This window comes from Labrus bergylta, chromosome 4 (assembly GCF_963930695.1).
Source record: "Labrus bergylta chromosome 4, fLabBer1.1, whole genome shotgun sequence".
Taxonomy (NCBI): domain Eukaryota; kingdom Metazoa; phylum Chordata; class Actinopteri; order Labriformes; family Labridae; genus Labrus; species Labrus bergylta.
In genome coordinates, this window is record NC_089198.1 from 5,645,809 (window position 1) to 5,665,782 (window position 19,974).

The window sequence follows — 19,974 nt, forward strand, 5'->3', positions numbered from 1 at the left end:
AGAATAAAGCTACACAGTGACAAGTTAACACAGCCTGATTCTTAAGCCACAGTTCTTTACAATTTGTGACAACAAACAACATAAATTGAGTCCCATGTCTGCTGTTTGTTCTGCTCTGACTCTATGAGCAGATTGCAGTTAAATGAGTTAGCCTACATGGCTACAATGAAAACTCGTTCCAGCCTCCAAATAGTAAACTTAAAGAACTAAAATAAACTTTTTTCTCAGTTAAAAAGCGAGACAAAGAGCATGTCAGTATTTTCTTTAAATGTTGAAACATTTCCTGTCATTAATAGCCTATTACTTGAATACTATCAGCCTTGATTTGATATTATGTATGATGTAATGACGTATATGCAGGGTCTGAAATGAACAACCGCCAAACGCGTAGACTTTCTTTTTGGCTAGCCGCCACAGGGCGGGTAAATGTTTTACCCATCGTTCATGTATAACTATGCTATACTTTATTTAAAACTAGGCTACAAGTATTAAACACATTTGATGTAGCTGCAGCTACTTTTCCCTGCTCCTCTCTCTGCTGTCTTCATGACGGAGCATCGCTAAGACACACACACACACACACACACACACACACACACACACACACACACACACACACAGACTCCAGCCACGGGGTGCACAGTTTTACTTTTAGTGCATCAGAACACAGTGGATCCTTGATCCATACGGCCGTGTGTTGGGAACAAACGTGATCTGGTCACTTTTTCCGTTCACGTGTCTGCAGCTAACTTAAAATGATAGCGACGTCATCTCACAGCCTGCTGTAGTCTGTGAACATCTCAACACAGACTCTGTTAAACTGCACTGTGTTATACACACTGATGATATAGTTCACACAAAATGCACGCTCCACTTTTCAATTCCATCACGGGGGCCAGGAGCAGTCAGACAGACACACACACACACACACACACACACACGTTTACAAGTGATGGAAATGTTTGTTAACTAAAGTGAGTTCAGATCAGCTGAACCTCTGATGTGATTAAACAGAAGGAATTCCTTTAAATAACATATTATGTACCATTAATGTCATGACAGGTTTTATAACTGTGGACTGTCAAAGACTCACTTTGAAGTCGTGGCATCAGCTCTGAAGTCCAACCCCTCCCATCTGAGAGAGCTGGACCTGAGCTACAACAAGCTGCAGGATTCAGGAGTGAAGCTGCTGAGTGAGGGACTGCAGAGTCCAAACTGTAGACTGGAGACTCTGAGGTCAGTTCTCTTCTTCTCTGTTTGTGTTTTACATCTCATGTGTTTGATTATCAGCTGAAACATTTTCATGTTCACATGTTTCTGACGTCCATGAAGTTTTAGATTGAATGCTGTTCATGTTTATTTTCTTGTTTGAATCTGCATCATAAAAAAATCTGATTTTTACTGAAATAGTTTAAATGGAGCTCTTTAAGTTTTTAAAGTTTCTGATTTTTATTAAATGTTCAAAGCTGAAGACACACACACACACAGATAGAGACACACACACAGAGACACACACTCACACAGAGACACACACAGGTGTGTAAAGCTCAGTAGAGTATTGGTTGTGTAATCTTGACTGAGGTCAGTAACATGTTGGTGTCTTTATTGACATGAACAGCTGTATGAATGTTTGGATGATGTCTGTAGAAAGCTGACATTTGAATGATCCACAATAACAGAATGACAAAGTCTCTCTACTTATTTTAGGGACACACTCACTTATTGGACCTAGTTATGTTGTTATGTTATCATCTGATTGATCATTCTTTTTATTCACATCTTTTATTCTTTATTCAGATTGAGTGACTGCAGTTTGTCAGAGATCAGCTGTTCTTCTCTGGCCTCAGCTCTGAAGTCCAACCCCTCCCATCTAAGAGATCTGTACCTGAACTACAACAATCTGCAGGATTCAGGAGTGAAGCTGCTGAGTGACCTTCAGGAGAATCCAGAGTACAGACTGGAGACTCTGGAGTGAGTACATGGTTGGGTTTTTGTCCATCCTGGTCTCTACAGGGTTTCACTAAACACAGTTCAGGATTCGTACAGTCATTAAAAACCTTGAAATGTTTTGGAATTTGAAAATACAATATTTCCAGTCAAAAAGCAGATGCATGGAGTGCTGCATGGGTGTTGTAAATTATTTTGGTAATTAGTTCCTCTGGTGCTCTTCCATGCGGGGATCCAACTTAGAAGTTTTTGAAGAAGTCTGAGGCACTCAGAGGGTTCAGCTTAAAAAGCCTTTAATTCATCAGGGCTACAGATTCATAAAAACATGCCAACATGTTTCAGCCATACAGGCCTTCATCAGGGCAGGTACAAAATGGCAGCCAAGCTACTTCCTTTAACGCTTTACAGCCAGTCACATGATCAGTAGTAGTCACATGGTTTAGTAAAAAGGTTACACATTTAAACAAAGAAAGTTAATCATCAAAATGTAAACATCATACCAAGGCAGATGAGAAGTTAAAAGTGACTAAATATACAAACAAATTACTACAAAAGTGCTGACAAAAAACAATACACCTAGAAGAAAGGTTCCAGAGAAGAGAAAAGTCCAGGGGGCTCATCTATCAACAGTGTGTGAGCACGGATCTGTGCGTAATGAGTAAGAACATTTCCACACAAAGAGTGGAATTGATCAACTTGTTCTTTTACTTAGAAATGTGAGTAAATATAAGTACAGCTCTGAGCATGCTTACACACAGAATCTAGAGGTAGAACATTAAAACTACAAATAAAAAGCCCCACGAGTGTCACAGCATGCCAGAATCCATCTCAACCTAGATGCATGTTCCCAGTTTTTTAAATTCAAAACACAAAATAAGTGATTTTGTGTGGTTTGAAACAGATTTTCTCCTCTGACCTGTCACCTTCTCTCATGCAGCATTTGTTGTTTTGTTAGTAACTTCGACTAATCATTTATCTGGGTCACTTAGCGCGAGAGTTACTAACCTTATTTTATCTCTTTATTTATGTTGGGGTTGTATCAAGTCAACTTTGGTTATATTCTTTAATAATTATACTTAATTATTAATAATATAAATAAAATATCATTAAACTATGTTTAATCTCGTTTTGGGGCACCAACCTGTAATCAGGTAAATAAAACTTAAAATATCACTCAAATCAGTCTCAAATTAGTTATTTAATTACTAATATTATTAATAATGAATAACTATATTTAATAAATTGAAGGCGTGAAATCCGTACACAAAGCCTTCGCACCCAGCTTATATCACAATGCAAATACACCAGTAACCACAAACAACTGCTCTCTTAAATTATAACAGAATTTATTTAAACAAAGCAACATCAACCCAAAATCAATTAACTTAATTAAACAAATAACTATTATAAACTAATCTAAGCAACAAACATTATCAAGCAAAGGCTTGTGGATGAGGTGTAAATATGTGTGTGTGCAGATGAGTATGTATGTAGATGTGTGTGAGTGAGTGAGAGAGAGAGAGAGAGAGAGAGAACACAAGATGGTGGAGAGAGACAATGCACCATGTGGCTTCGTCACATGGTGACAAAAATGATGGACAACAAAGGAAGCCGTGTGGCTACCTTTTGAAATAGTTTGAGCTCTCTGAGCTGAGTTCAGTAACTGTTACTTAAACACCAGAAAGCCAGTGGCCGGACTTTGATTCAACGGCGGGTACACTGGTCTTTCTGATTGTGAAAGCCGTTGACTGAAGATAAACTAGCATAGCATTAAACACATAGAGGAACACAGCAGTTCATTACAATAAAACAAATGCAGTAGCTTACAACAGATAATATACAGAATGTGACGTGTCGTCAACAATGATGCATAATTATCAGTGGTTATAAAAGAAACATAACTATTTCTGAAACTATTTCTGCCCAGACCAAAGCTCTTACTTGGGGTAACTCCTGGTGATCGTTGCAAAGTTGGTTAGATCGTCACTCTGTTGAATGTTAAATCAACAGATTCAGGCAGGTTTCCTTCGTGGCAGATGTAGGAGGAGGGTAGCGGGATTCAGATCTTCGCCCAGAGCGCTGCTCTATAGGGTCTTCTGGTTGCAGGAGCCGAGTTCTTTATGTGTCCTTGTGGATTCAGGGATCAGTGGGTTTCCTTCAGCGCTCCTGTCCAGTTGCGTTCAATGACGTCTTACGAAAAATCAAAGGAAAGAAACTCTTCTTTTTGCTCGAACCTGATAGCATCTGATTGCGCCCAAAACTCCTAGAAATATGCAGTGGAAGTAGTCAGCTGAATCCTCTGATGCTTGAATTCAGCATGTGAAGAGCTACCTATACTGAGCAACCTCAGCTCTGGAGTTTAACCTATGTAAGTCAAGAGGAGGAAAGGCTTCGTCTCGAATGCTGGAGTCCATCATATGGAGAGGGTATCCTCTGGTGTCGGCAGACCACACTTGAAGAGAAGGAAGCAATGCCTGGTGATTGCTTTTAAAGACTGGAGCTGCCTGTGGGTTTACCTCAGGCCTCCTCCAATGCGGATAGAGAATTCAAACACCCCCCCTACTTTTCACACCTATTTGTTGGTTTCTGTTGGGGGGTTGCTGGGCTAAGACCCCTTTGTTCAGTTCCCTCCAAAATACTCTAGTCAGGCTTGAGAACTGTGATACAGGCCTGAGTCGCTTGTCCCATGCACATGGCTGAGGCCCAACATCCCCCCTTGTCATGAAGAGCGAAATGCAGGTTACAATCTTCAGGGCAGCTCACGGACCAAACAGTCCATGTGTCTGGGATGGAGACACATCCCAGTTTTGCAGTTCCTTAGGGAAGCAGTCCATAGGGTTAACAGTTCAGAGATATTAGAGGCATTTTGGTCTGGGCAGACACTGAGGCAAAGTCTGGGCAGACTGTCTAACTATGTCTAACGCTAGGCATAAAACGTAAACAGGCATTAGCAAAGCTTTACTACTCAAGGTGCATTCTTTAACAAAACAAATGAAACAAACAAGCAAGAGGGGGAGAGAAAGAGAAGGTGTAGATTTGTGGGCTAACTACTAGCCTGGGCAGCAGTAAACCTTTGGGACAGTGTATGTGGCATGTAGTTGTGTAAATGTGTATGTATTTTATGTGTCTCACTACCACTGTCAGGTCATAAAACAGAGACTAGAAAGCATTAACGCTGAGTGACTTTGGTGGGTTTTACAGTGGAGGCTATTCCCCCCTCCCCACTGTGGAGTCAGAACCTTGTTCTTTGTAAGGGCTGGAGGCTTCCAACTGTCTAATCACCTCTGTCACACACCTCCGGATCATGTTCTCCATTCCCCCATCAGAACCTGCTTCCTTAGGAAGTTCATGGGAACTCTGATTATGCCTACCCCTCTGTCTGGGGCTTCGGCTATCCCGAGAGTTCTGTTCGGGTCTGGTGGTGATCAGTACTTCAGGTTGGGAACTACCCTGTGGCTGGCTCCTTCCTTCACCCCCCTGGTTCTGTTGTCTATTCTGCCGGTGATGCGGTTTCTTAGATTTATTCATAGTATAAGGCAATTTGTTGCCTTCTAGTGCTAGGTCACTATTGTGTTTCCAAAACCCAGGACGTATGCGTGTTTCCCAAGCCACCTGTGCAAATTTCTTGATTTCTGGCATACCAAGCTGATGTGTTTGGCAATGCATGGTGACATCGTAACGCACACAGCCATGCAGATTGTGCAGGAATAAGGACTTGAAAGTCTGGTCCTCTTCCAAACCTGGAGCATTACGTCCCTGGAAATATGCAGATTTTAGGCGCCGGTAATAATCTTTGGGTGCCTCATGCTTCTGGTGCCAGACACTAAAGGCTCTAAGAGGGGCAGATACAGGGTCGGTGTAGGTGGAGAATTCCTCGCACAAAGCGTTGCAGAGTGCTGAGTACTGGTCTCTGATCTCAGGCAGGAGGGTAGTCATGAAGTCATGGACACTCCTGGAAGTTGTCTTCCAGATCAGCTTGAGTTTTTCTCGTGTGGATGCATCAGGTAGATCACAGAGGCGCAGGTTGATCTCTCTGAGGTAATCATCAATGCTGAAATGTGGGTTACCTGGGTCAAACCGGTCTACATCCTCCGCCAGGGATTCAATGAGCCTTATGCGCATTCTTTGATCTCTGGGTGGACAGGAGCCATCCGATTCATCTGATGTTTCGGAACTTCTCAGCTGTGGACCATGCGGTGTGGACTTGCAGGTAGCAGGAGGGGGGTTGGTGTTATCTCTGCCTCTGGGGGCTGAGAAGTCACCCCCCTCCCTATGTGGTGATTCAAACCTGCGAAGGTGTGAATTTTCTGCCAACAGGGATTGGATGTGGTTCTGCAGGGCTTCTTTTTCTACTTGCAGCTGGGTTTGCTGCAGGAAGGACTTGCATTGGGAAAGAAGGAGGAGTTGCCCAAGAACATTCAGGATTATGCTTTGGGGTTTCCTGGCTCGGTGGTTGGCCTGATCAACGAGCTCCTTTAACTTCTTCTCACAAATGCTAATTGAATAGCTATTTAGGTCGGCTATCTCCTCTAAGGAGAGGTGCGTCAGACTGGCAACCGTTTCTTGCAGTGCTGCGTCGTCTGATCCAAAAGGAGTCTCAGCTCCCGGCTCACCTAGGGTCTTGGTACACATTTACGTGATAAAATGGAACCAAAGTGGATTACTGTTAACAAAACCGCTAAGATAAACAAAGCTAGATCGACACCAGAGCAAATCTTATCTAGGTTTCCCAACTGATCACTGCAGGCTATCCTGGAAGCTAGGAGAGGGGATTCACACCTCAAGTCCTCACAGGAAGGGAGGAACTCACACCTCTCAGACAGCTGGCTATGCAACAATGATGAGGTTACACTCTCATCTGGCCAAATGGCTCTCAAACAACAAGGAGCACCACAATCCTTTAGTAGAATGCTTCAGGATCAAAATCTAGATTAATGCAACAAATCAAGTTCCTTGATAAAGTCACACTAGCTGCATCATTATGTCCAATTGTTGTATGGACCCAAAGGGGACAACAGTTATGGCTTTAACCATTAACTAACAACATACAACACAACTAAGCCACAGCTGGATGTCTGCTTTGCTTAAACCACAAAAATTTAAAGAAAATATAATTTTCTTCAGAAGGATCCTTTTTAGGATTTAAGTTTGGATTACTGTGCATTAACAGTGCAATAAAGTTGGTTTATTGAAGGCCTCACACGGGGCACCATTTGTTGGGGTTGTATCAAGTCAACTTTGGTTATATTCTTTAATAATTATACTTAATTATTAATAATATAAATAAAATATCATTAAACTATGTTTAATCTCGTTTTGGGGCACCAACCTGTAATCAGGTAAATATAACCAAAATATCACTCAAATCAGTCTCAAATTAGTTATTTAATTACTAATATTATTAATAATGAATAACTATATTTAATAAATTGAAGGCGTGAAATCCGTACACAAAGCCTTCGCACCCAGCTTATATCACAATGCAAATACACCAGTAACCACAAACAACTGCTCTCTTAAATTATAACAGAATTTATTTAAACAAAGCAACATCAACCCAAAATCAATTAACTTAATTAAACAAATAACTATTATAAACTAATCTAAGCAACAAACATTATCAAGCAAAGGCTTGTGGATGAGGTGTAAATATGTGTGTGTGCAGATGAGTATGTATGTAGATGTGTGTGAGTGAGTGAGTGAGTGAGAGAGAGAGAGAGAGAGAGAGAGAGAGAGAGAGAGAGAGAGAACACAAGATGGTGGAGAGAGACAATGCACCATGTGGCTTCGTCACATGGTGACAAAAATGGTAGACAACAAAGGAAGCCGTGTGGCTACCTTTTGAAATAGTTTGAGCTCTCTGAGCTGAGTTCAGTAACTGTTACTTAAACACCAGAAAGCCAGTGGCCGGACTTTGATTCAACGGCGGGTACACTGGTCTTTCTGATTGTGAAAGCCGTTGACTGAAGATAAACTAGCATAGCATTAAACACATAGAGGAACACAGCAGTTCATTACAATAAAACAAATGCAGTAGCTTACAACAGATAATATACAGAATGTGACGTGTCGTCAACAATGATGCATAATTATCAGTGGTTATAAAAGAAACATAACTATTTCTGAAACTATTTCTGCCCAGACCAAAGCTCTTACTTGGGGTAACTCCTGGTGATCGTTGCAAAGTTGGTTAGATCGTCACTCTGTTGAATGTTAAATCAACAGATTCAGGCAGGTTTCCTTCGTGGCAGATGTAGGAGGAGGGTAGCGGGATTCAGATCTTCGCCCAGAGCGCTGCTCTATAGGGTCTTCTGGTTGCAGGAGCCGAGTTCTTTATGTGTCCTTGTGGATTCAGGGATCAGTGGGCTTCCTTCAGCGCTCCTGTCCAGTTGCGTTCAATGACGTCTTACGAAAAATCAAAGGAAAGAAACTCTTCTTTTTGCTCGAACCTGATAGCATCTGATTGCGCCCAAAACTCCTAGAAATATGCAGTGGAAGTAGTCAGCTGAATCCTCTGATGCTTGAATTCAGCATGTGAAGAGCTACCTATACTGAGCAACCTCAGCTCTGGAGTTTAACCTATGTAAGTCAAGAGGAGGAAAGGCTTCGTCTCGAATGCTGGAGTCCATCATATGGAGAGGGTATCCTCTGGTGTCGGCAGACCACACTTGAAGAGAAGGAAGCAATGCCTGGTGATTGCTTTTAAAGACTGGAGCTGCCTGTGGGTTTACCTCAGGCCTCCTCCAATGCGGATAGAGAATTCAAACACCCCCCCACTTTTCACACCTATTTGTTGGTTTCTGTTGGGGGGTTGCTGGGCTAAGACCCCTTTGTTCAGTTCCCTCCAAAATACTCTAGTCAGGCTTGAGAACTGTGATACAGGCCTGAGTCGCTTGTCCCATGCACATGGGTGAGGCCCAAAATTTATTTATCTCTTTATTTATTACCCTTTTTTATTCAACTTCTTCCACTTCCATTCCTGTTGTTATGAAGCTCCTTTTCTTTGCTCTCGTAGTCATTATTCCGACGAGGTAAATATATTCAGGTGGTTTTTAAAGAGGTGTGTTGTTACCATAAATGGTTAATTGGAGGCGTTTCTGAATGTAAATGTCCCCGAACGTGTGCGAGCCTGCAGGTTAAGAACATGGGATTTATCAACACTGATTACCTCCCGATGTTCTTAACCAGCAGGCTCGTGCAGGTTCGCGTAACTTCTGTGGAAGTGGAGTTAAAACTCAGAACATCAGCATTACAATAATGCTCATTAATCTCTCTCTCATTTCTAGCATCTTAATTGGGGAAAAAAAGTAATTTATCCTCTCGACATCCCAATGAAATACTTATTTCTGTTTGATTTCATCCCCGATTGTACAGCCCATTAGCATTCCCTCAGACTTATTTATATTTCATGTGTACCCTGAAATGACGCCCCCCTAATATAATGGTAGGGAAACACTGGATATGCCTTTTATCTTTTGTTCTACCTTAATATAGTCTGCCAGCGGTTCAATAGATAGTACGAACATCATGACATGATGATGCTGTTGGGCCACGCAGGCTTAGGACAGTCAAACAATGGACTTGGGCCTGCACCTCTGTAAAAGCCTCATTTGAGTTATTCACTGAGATCACAAAGAGGCCTAAAAGGACTCTTAATCCCAGAATCCCCTGCGGTACTTCACACCTACTTGTGAAGTAAAGGGGGGACCGGAACCTCTCTCTCCTCATTGGAGGGGACCTGAGGTAGACCCCCCATGGAGCAGGCCAGGCTACAAAACTCCAAGACTTCCATTGGTCTTCCTCTTTCACGCGCTGACCTTCGGTGCTCGGAGACCCAAGAAGATCTCCTGCTTCCTGCAACAATATTCCTTTGTTTTAAGTTTTGGCGCGCAGGTAATCCGCGGCCGGCAGTGTTCTAAATTCCGAGCTCGGATTGTCCAGTGAACGCATCTCAGTTTCTCGGAGAGCGTCAGACTATAACAGATTATCAGAAAGATAACGGTCTTATTCCGTCCTGCAACGAAAGGACATCAAAGGACATTTTTCCACTCGACGGAGAACCAACGAAGCCGCTCTCGCCGTAAGGGACCCTCGCCGCCATCAGACGCCTCTGCACCAGGACGGACAGAAGATCTGCTCCATCGCCGGACTCTTTTCCTTTCACCAATCGCGGACAAAGCGATTCACAAGTGAGGCTTAATTAGGTCTGGGCAGAATTAGCTTTAGAGAGTGTTTTTAACAATTGTTGATCAAAGCAGAAACTGTAATTTTTATCTTTGTTGGACCTGCGTCCTGAGTTTTAACTGTTTAAAACTCTTGTTGTTTCGGACCGCTGCGTCCTATATGTTTTTAGCGTAACAGCGTTATAACCGGGTATTACTCTTCTGATCAGAAAGGCCAGTGTAAGCCGTATTAACTTGAATTCGGCTATTGGTTTGTTTCTGTGAATGAAGGGAATTACTCCGAGTTGTGGCGCGGGAGTCGGACTGTGATCCGGCCTCTTCAGGCACGCATTTCTCTTTTATTCTCTTTTATTTCCCCTTCTACGCACACACATACACACATATTCCTGTGTAAACGTACATCTGGAGACCAACTCCACCACCGCGCCATTACGCACAGAGATCTATACATTCGATCTATACAGACGCCTCAGAGACACAGATTGTGTAGGGCCGAACTCAGTCTCTTTTAGACCTTAAGGCCACATTTAGGCCTTTGTTAGGTGTGTGCCATCGGAAGGGCGACCACGTGGGACAAAGTAATCTCCCCCCCCTTCTCTCTCCCTTTCATCCACACGTGCACGCACCCAGGTCTTTGTTAGGTTTGCGCCATCGTGAACGACCACGAGGGTACGAAGCCATCTCCCCCCCTTTCCTCTTCCCTCTTTCTCTCTCTCTCTCTCTCTCTCTCTCACACACACACACACACACACACACACACACACACACACACACACCTACATTCACACCTCATCCACAAGCCTTTGCTTGATAATGTTTGTTGCTTAGATTAGTTTATAATAGTTATTTGTTTAATTAAGTTCATTGATTTTGGATTGATGTTGCTTTGTTTAAATAAATTCTGTTATAATTTAAGAGAGCAGTTGTTTGTGGTTACTGGTGTATTTACATTGTGATATAAGCTGGGTGCGAAGGCTTTGTGTACGGATTTCACGCCTTCAATTTATTAAATATAGTTATTCATCATTAATAATATTAGTAATTAAATAACTAATTTGAGACTGATTTGAGTGATATTTTGGTTATATTTACCTGATTACAGGTTGGTGCCCCAAAACGAGATTAAACATAGTTTAATGATATTTTATTTATATTATTAATAATTAAGTATAATTATTGAAGAATATAACCAAAGTTGACTTGATACAACCCCAACAATGCCTTCAAGGACTCTCGGTAAACACATCACTTAACTGTCTCTGACATGATGATGCCTTCAAGGACTCTCGGTAAACACATCACTCAACTGTCTCTGACACGATGATGCCTTCAAGGACTCTCAGTAAACACATCACTCAACTGTCTCTGACACGATGATGCCTTCAAGGACTCTCAGTAAACACGTCACTCAACTGTCTGTGACATGATGACGCCTTCGAGCACTCTCAGTAAACACATCACTCAACTGTCTCTGACATGATGATGCCTTCGAGGACTCTCAGTAAACACGTCACTTAACTGTCTCTGACATGATGATGCCTTCAAGGACTCTCTGTCCCTTTAAGCTTCAAGTCACCAACACGTGACCACGAGAGCTGAAAGGTGGCGTGTTACTTTCCACGCCCACTTCACTTCTGAGCAGGACTGAAGTCCCTGCTGCTCTTCATACTGGATGTTCTGTATCACTGATAATCAGAATAATCATGATAACGATGATATTATATGATCAGAATAATAATAATAACTTTATTTATATAGCACCTTTTAAAAACACAGGTTTACAAAGTGCTTTGACAAACAGCAAAAACAAAAAGAAGAACAAGAACAAACTAAACCAAACAAAGAAAAGAAAGAAAGAAGAAAATAAAATAAAAATAGTAAAACCAGTAAGAAAAGACATTAAGAAGACGACATCACATAAAAGCAAGTCTGTAAAAGTATGTTTTAAGAAGGGATTTAAAAGAATTGAGGGAGTCTGCGAGTCTTATCTCCTCAGGGAGGTCGTTCCAAAGTCGAGGGGCCCTGACTGAAAAGGCCCGGTCACCTTTAATTTTAAGTCTCGACTTTGGAACGACCAGGAGGCCCCCACCTGAGGATCTAAGACTGCGGGCTGGCTCATATGGTGTCAGCAGCTCTGGTATATAGCTTGGAGCGAGCCCCGTCTGTGTTTATCATGAATAATATAAAGAATAATCATGAAGTCTCTCTCAGAGTGTAATCTCTCATTTATGTCTTTTTATATCAACAGGTGGTGAGTCATTAAAGAGAGGATCCTGCTGATCACAGAGCTGGAAGCAGCAGCTGGTGTGTTGGTGAGTCTTTAACTGGGCTGTGTTACTGGGAGACTGACGGACCAATCACAGCGCAGATGACTCTCAGTGCTGCAGTCTGAGCTGCTCTGAGATCAGCTCCACCGTCACACACAGGACCATGACCTCGGACATTTTTCTATTCTCATATTCTGAATTTAAACTGCTTCATGACTCAACGACCGACGATGAACTCTTTGATTTGTATATAAATGTTTCTATTGCAGCGCCACCCTGTGGACATGTGTAGTGGTGCAGGTTATTCATTGACTCATATTCACAGATAACAGTAGAAGTTGATTCCAGCTGTGCAAGTTAAAGTGTGAAGTTCTGCTTTTAACCACGAGTCGTTGGTCGTCTGATAATAAATCAGTCGTCTCTTTGTTGGATCAAAACAAAGAGGAGGCTTCACTGAGTTTTTAAAAGAACTACAAACAGGATGTCTGGATCCAGGTGCAGAGTCAGCACCTGAATATTTGATGTAATATGAGATGATATAAAACGAGCTGAATAACATGCAGACTCAATCATTGATATTCATTCATCATGTCAGGGTAACAACGGACACGTTATCAAACTATCTTTATTTTTAACTTCTGATGTTTATTACACTTTGATGTTTGAACCTTCTGTTTTTATTATCTCAGGATTTTAAATAGAAATAAATTCAATCTGTTGAGGGTTTTATTTGAATAATAATTCATGTTTAGGTTCTGTTGCTGCTATCACTGCTTTCTGCCAGCAGGTGTCACTGTTTCCACAGTTTCCTCCCAGACTGATCGATCTGAAGAGATTAATTTCTGTGTCAGGAAACACAAAGAAATATAGATGATGCCAGCTCTTTTATTTGTTCTTATGTTTTTATATTTCATGTTCAAGTTTAATGTCTCTTTTTGTAATCACTGCCCCCTAGTGGACAGGAGTGTGGAGCGATTCAAAGGCAGAAAAAGAATCTTTGACTGGACTTCTGTAATGAAGTGAAGTGTGAAGGAAGTTGAGCTTTCTTTGAGTCTCTCTGTAGTTTGTAACTGAATACTTGGACTCTTCTTCACTTTAGAGGGAACATGTTCTCCACATTTCTTCAACACATTCTCTACGAGTTCCTCGTCTGATCTAATTAACCCCGTGTTTTAAGATGGGCTGGTGTTTCTGCTCTTGGTGTAAAGCCAGACACAGTGATCTTTCTGTCATGTTGTTCATGTGTGTTACTCTTGATAATTCACTCAAATAATGTCTCTATATTCTACAAGTGATTTACTTTTTAAATAACTGACACCATGTCAACACAAAGTTTCACTGCTTCCAATCCGCCTCTTATACGACGGCCATGTTGCATTAAATAACATCAACCACTTCTGTTTATTAAATATCACAGTCTGGATTTTATTAAGGCTGTACATTAATCTTCTTCTTCTTTGAAATTAAACTTAATTTGACTCAAACATGAAGTTGGTGTTATTTTCTGATGTTTATGTTTTTGTCCTCTTGAGTCGTTTGTTTTCAGATGTTCATCAGGCTCCAGGTCTCATCGAGGAAAAGTTAATTCCTCATAATTTAATTCATGAAGCTGACCCGAAGTTTTGGATGACACAGTAAATATAGACTTTAGTTCAGTATATAATTCATGTCATTATTTTAGTTTCATTGTGGAGAAAAAAAAGCAGATTGGAGCATATTCCAGACAGACACAGCCTGTCCCGGTTACCATAGTAACAGTCCCTGTAACCATAGTAACTCACTGTCCCTGTAACCATAGTAACTCATATAGTGATAGTAACTCACTGTCGAGATCGATCGTCAGCGCAGACTGCTGGATATCGTTTGGAAACCTCACATCATCTTACACAGAGCAGGGGAGGAGTTAACTAAATGATTTGAAATGAATATACAGAGATGTTTGATTAGTTTTGTTCCCAGTGGTGTTACTAAAACAGCGGAGTGGTGGGAACATTAAAAAAAACTGATTTCTAAGCCTAACCATTAAGTCGTGACATTAGCATATTTGTTATTTTCTCCTTTAATAAAACATAAACGCCATCAGTGACCTCAAATTACGACTGAACTATTTGAATCCCTCTAATGTATCTTCTTCATATTCTGTTGTTAATATTTTGAATGGTCTGCTGATGCAAAGTGGAGCCTGAAGAAGTGAGTATACTCTTAATTAGTCCCTAAATGTTTTAAGGGTCCCGTCCTAATCGGCCTCTGTTGTAATCAGTGACATGGAAAACTCCTGCAGATTTAGTTCAGCTAATAAATGAGCCTTTTGTTTTTACACACTGACACTCTTCTGCTGCTCGACTTAAAGGAGTAGAGATTGTTATGAAGTCAACATAAAGCTCAGAAGAGGAGCAGATCTGATCTTTTTAATGTTGACAGACTTCAGACTGAAACACCTACATGCCTTTACGTCTCCTCATTCCTGAGCAGTGTTAGAGGTGATGTGTTACATCTTTGTAGACTTTTATGTTATGTTAACATGTATGGACCGGACCCTGGAATTAGAAGTGCTCACTTTAGTAGGGGTCCAGATAATGGCACAACGTGCTGTAGTTTGGTACCATAGCTTTGGTACGTGTCCCTAAATATTTCACATATTAAGTCGCTCACCTCTAAAATAAATGTACAATAATTGTAAGAGCAGCGGGCTACCTTTTGCTTCTAACTGTTATTTTTGGTTTGTGGTGAACAATGAGAGAAAAAGTGATGAAAAGTTCAAAAACACTCTTTGACAGGCCCTTTAAACATTTCTTCTGCATCATATCTGGATATCTTTACCTGTAATAGTCGGTTTTGGAGTACCTCTGTAAACCTTTCATGACTTTAACATATAAAAGCAGATGTTCCACCTGTGTCTGATCAAGTTAGGTGCGTAACCACAGACTCATGGAAGAAGTCTCATGAGAAAGTGGGAGAACGCAGGTAAGCCTATATTTAAATGAATTCACTCAATTTACTTGTAAAACTACAAGTGTTGAGACTCATCTCACAGCTAAATACATCTGTCATGTTTTAATGAATTATTATAAAATCTCGGGTTTCTTTCCAGATGAAAACGTGACAAACCGAAACATGACGTCCTCGTCCACGAGATTTAAACTTAATATTTACAGTCTGAGGTTTGACCGTTAGCTCGAGTCCTCTTTTAAATCTAACTGTTTGTTACTCACCTCATGAAGAGTTGTTTTCATCCTCTCCAGTGAAGAAAATCTCCCTCAGGTGAACCCGGAAGTTGTCCGAAGATAGAAACGTATTAATTATTCGGTCTACTTTCAGGTGAGCATCAATCAGCAGCAGTAACATCCCGCCAGGATAAAGTGGCAGGAAGTGACGTCAGAGAAATATGAAAGGTTTTGTAAAAATAGATGGACCTTATTAAATCAAATAAAAAACGCGGAATTGATTTCTCTTTACTAGGGAGCCCCTGAAGTCCAAAAAAGTAAAAAACAAAACAAATAAAAACTTGTGCGCACAATATATACTTTTTTTTTTCTTATACTTTTTGGGACTTCAGGGGCTCCTTACTTCCCCGTTTAAATATATAATTACAAATAAAATGAAGTAATTTCTATTTAAAATATTACATAAATACAATCCTGTGAAAACTAATACTAAATGTGTGTTTGTAAACATTTCCTTCCTGTTTTCAAAAGATGAACCTTTTAAAACTAAAAACTATTGAACACCTTCTTTTGCAGTTTTCATGACACTGCGTTTTTTGTTTGATTTAGAAAAATACCTTTGAGGAAACATAAATATAATAAATCTAACAAGAATTGACTTTTTGAAATTGATTTTCAAGTCCAATTCATCAGCAAATAAATATTAATTAATCTGTTTTTTATGTGGGCAAAATATTAAATTCATAAAACTAAATGGCTGAACAAATGACCCTCCTTTTATAGTTTAAAACTACACTGTAAACCCGAACAGTATTACTAACTCAAAGCCATTCAGGGTACAGAACTTAAAAGCAGCTAATTAGTTAAACAGTAAACTATTGAGTTCTCTGAACGAGTGATGTGTTTTAATTTAATATGGATCAATGTGTTTGAGTTAATATCCATGTCTAAATCATATCATTTGAGTTAACAGATGGACGCAGCGTATGACGTCATCGACGTCGCTACGTTCACTCACACTTTTGAAAAACTCACAACGGCCATACTAGAAGAATAAGACCCCAGTAGGAGAAATTTGGGGGATGATTAGAAGGATGAGAGGAGACAGAAGAGATTGGAATTATCCTGTGTTAAATGACAGAAAGGATGGGGCAATAACTAATAAAGAAAAAGCAGAATTAATGGTTAAAACGTTTGCTACAATAAATAGTTCTAATAATCTGAATGAGGAAGCAAAAAGGTACAGGGACAAAACAAAATTTGAAAATATTGAAGCACTGAGTAAGAGAAATCATGTTGAGGATGAGATTAGTGTTCCTTTTACAATGGGAGAGCTAACAAAATCATTGGCTAAGTCTGGAATGAGTGCTCCAGGGAAAGATGAGATATGTTATATCATGTGAAAGCATTTAAGTACAGAGGCACTTAGCAGATTGTTAATGTTGTATAATAAGGTATGGGAGGAATGGAGGGTGCCAATTAGCTGGAAGGAGGCAGTGATTGTTCCTATAAGGAAACCAGGAAAAGATCCAAGCAATGCAGCAAACTACAGGCCAATCGCCTTAACATCACATGTTTGTAAACTGATGGAGCGTATGGTAAATGAAAGAATGGTGTACTATCTAGAGAAAAGAGGGATGATGGCAGAATATCAGAGTGGGTTTAGAAAAGGGCGAGGAACTATGGATCCGGTTGGTAAGCTTAGAAGACGTTGTAAGAAAAGCTCATGTTACAAAAGAAACAGTAGTTGCAGTATTTTTTGATGTTGAGAAAGCATATGATATGCTTTGGATAGAGGGACTTTTGATTAAGTTACATCTCATGGGAGTCAAGGGAAGGATTTTTAATTGGATAATGGATTTTCTGAACAAGAGATTGATTCAAGTAAAAATAGGTGATGAAATATCTAAAAAGTATGTTGTAGAGAATGGAACACCACAGGGAAGTGTGATAAGTCCGATTTTATTTTCAATTATGATAAATGATATGTTTGATAATATCCCAGCAGATATAGGAAGGTCATTGTTAGTGGATGATGGAGCATTGTGGAAAAAAGGAAAGAATATACAATTTATTGTAAATAAAATTCAGAAAGGGATCAGTTTAGTTGAGAAGTGGGGATTAAAGTGGGGAATGACATTTTCTGTGGAAAAAACAAAGATCATGTTCTTTTCTTGAAAGAAAATTGGGGAGAATATTGGTTTGACATTGTGTGGAAATAAGATAGAACGAGTTGACTCATTTCGTTTTTTAGGGGTATTTTTTGATGTCCGGTTGACATGGAAGGAACACATCCATGCAAAAAAGTAATAAATGTAATGAGATGTCTCGTAGGAATGGATTGGGGAGCTGATGTTGCTGCCTTAAAATATATATATGTGGCGTTAATTAGAACTAGGATTGAGTATGGGAGTGTGGTATATGGATCTGCAGCAAAGACAACACTTGCAAAGTTAGAAATGATTCAGGCACAGGCTCTTAGGATATGTATTGGGGCAGTGAAATCATCTCCAATATGTGCACTTCAGGTAGAAGTAGGAGAGATGCCACTATGTTTAAGGAGGAAACAGCTATTAGCAAATTATTGGCTGAACTTGAGAGGACATGGAGATAGTCAGCCAACAAAAGCAGTGTTAAAGGATTGCTGGGAAAAAGAGAGAACAATAAGTCCAGTTTTGGATGGATCAGGGATAGAGTGGCGAGAGATATGGGAGTGTATGACAAGGATATCAGTCCAGCTGTTTTATGGCCACCAGTTCCAATGTGGCTGCTTGAGACAGCTGAAGTAGACTTGGAGTTACTAAAGATAAAGAAAAGAAAAAGAAATGTTGATTTAGTTAGTGAATTCTATGAACACATAGAACAGAGATATGGAGATCATGTACAAGTATTCACAGATGGATCTAAAGACCCGATGACAAATGCAACAGGATCAGCTGCGTTTATCCCAAAACTCAAGGTTGAAGTATTGAAGAGAACGTCAGATTTCCTGAACGTGTACACAGTAGAGTTGTACGCCATTTTAGTTGCATTAGAATGTGTTGAGCAAATGAAAGGAAGGAAAGTGCTGATATGCAGTGATTCAGTCAGCGCTTTATACAGTATTCAATCAGGATCATCTCACAGTCGTCAAGATTTATTATAAGAAATCATATTTACACATTCCCAGGTGGTTAAACAGGGGACAGATGTGATGTTCATGTGGGTTCCAGAACATTCAGGTATAGCAGGAAATGAAAAGGTGGACAGGTTGGCAAAGGAAGCTGTAAAGAAAGAGAGGATTGATATTAACATCAAATGATCTCAGTCAGAGGGGAAACGAGTCACATGGAGTAAAATTAAACAGGAATGGCAACAATATCGGAACAATCAGACAAAGGGAAGACATTTATATTCAATTCAGAGGGAAATAGATAAAGTAAAATACAGAGGGAGCAACAGAAGAGAGGAGGTCGTAATGTCCAGGTTAAGAATCAGTCACAGTCATTTAAATAGCTCTCTACATATCACTGGAAAACATTCATCTGGTCTTTGTGAGATATGCAATCTAGCAGAAACAGTTGAACATAGTTATTAAATGTAGAAAGTATTTAACACATAGACAGAACATGATGTCAGAAATGGAGAGAGAGGGACTCGTAAGAAGAGATTTAAAAAGTATTTTGGAGTGTGGGGAGAGAGGGAGAGGACGAAGATGCTTGTTTAAATATCTCTTGAGAACAGGTTTGTTGAGGAGGATAGAGGAACATGAGTCATAATTAAAGAAGAAGAAGAAGAAGAAGAAGAAGAAGAAGAAGAAGAAGAAGAAGAAAGTTAGGGTAACATCAACATGACGGTGTGCCACTGACTGAAGCCACTACCATTCAACTGAGTGGCATTATTTCAGGTCTCGGTTCCTTGTTCTAAGTCATCTGCTGTGGTGAGTAAAAAAGTTTCTCAAACTTCTCGTGTCTGTTTACTGGTGTATAACGTAAACAGAAGCTTTAACGTTAGCATGCTAATACCTTGAGCTAACTGTTGTTGAAACTGCAGCAACGTTATTGAGATGAACTTTGACCCTACTGTGGAGGCAGGTAAGCTGCTGCGCTGACGTGTTTGAGATCAAATATAATGTTCTTCGTCGTAATCATTTGTCAGACTGCAGGACAAAGAAGAACAGAAAGCAACATAAATGATTTTTAAATATTGAATGAACCGTTAAATAGAGAGTTGTGTGACTCACTAAAATATGTTTAATGAGTGATCCTGGTTTGTTTTTATATCGTATGTGACTGATCTTTCCCATCAGGTTGAAGTGGAGGAAGAGCACTGAACTTCAAGCTTTAAAGACATCAGGTAAGAAGCCATTTCTAAACTTTTCATATTATTACCTGTGAACCCACAGCCTTCTGTCTGCCCCAGCAGACAAAGTGG

At 40.2% G+C, this 19,974-nt stretch overlaps 1 protein-coding gene and 1 long non-coding RNA gene across 4 annotated transcripts in view; one reads left to right on the forward strand and one right to left on the reverse strand.

The window, feature by feature from the left end:
- The window catches only part of LOC136179115 (NLR family CARD domain-containing protein 3-like), a 28,367-nt gene extending 14,486 nt beyond the window's left edge, over positions 1-13,881 (forward strand). For all 3 annotated transcript variants that reach the window (XM_065954474.1, XM_065954473.1, XM_065954475.1), the window contains 3 exons: positions 1,063-1,236; positions 1,798-1,971; positions 12,379-13,881. In XM_065954474.1, coding sequence (XP_065810546.1) covers positions 1,063-1,236; positions 1,798-1,971; positions 12,379-12,385 — 355 coding nt within the window. In that variant the 3' untranslated portion in view covers positions 12,386-13,881. The remainder of the gene's footprint in view (positions 1-1,062; positions 1,237-1,797; positions 1,972-12,378) is intronic.
- The window catches only part of LOC136179133 (uncharacterized), a 207,162-nt gene that overhangs the window by 81,479 nt on the left and 105,709 nt on the right, over positions 1-19,974 (reverse strand). The gene's annotated exons all lie outside the window — the stretch shown is intronic.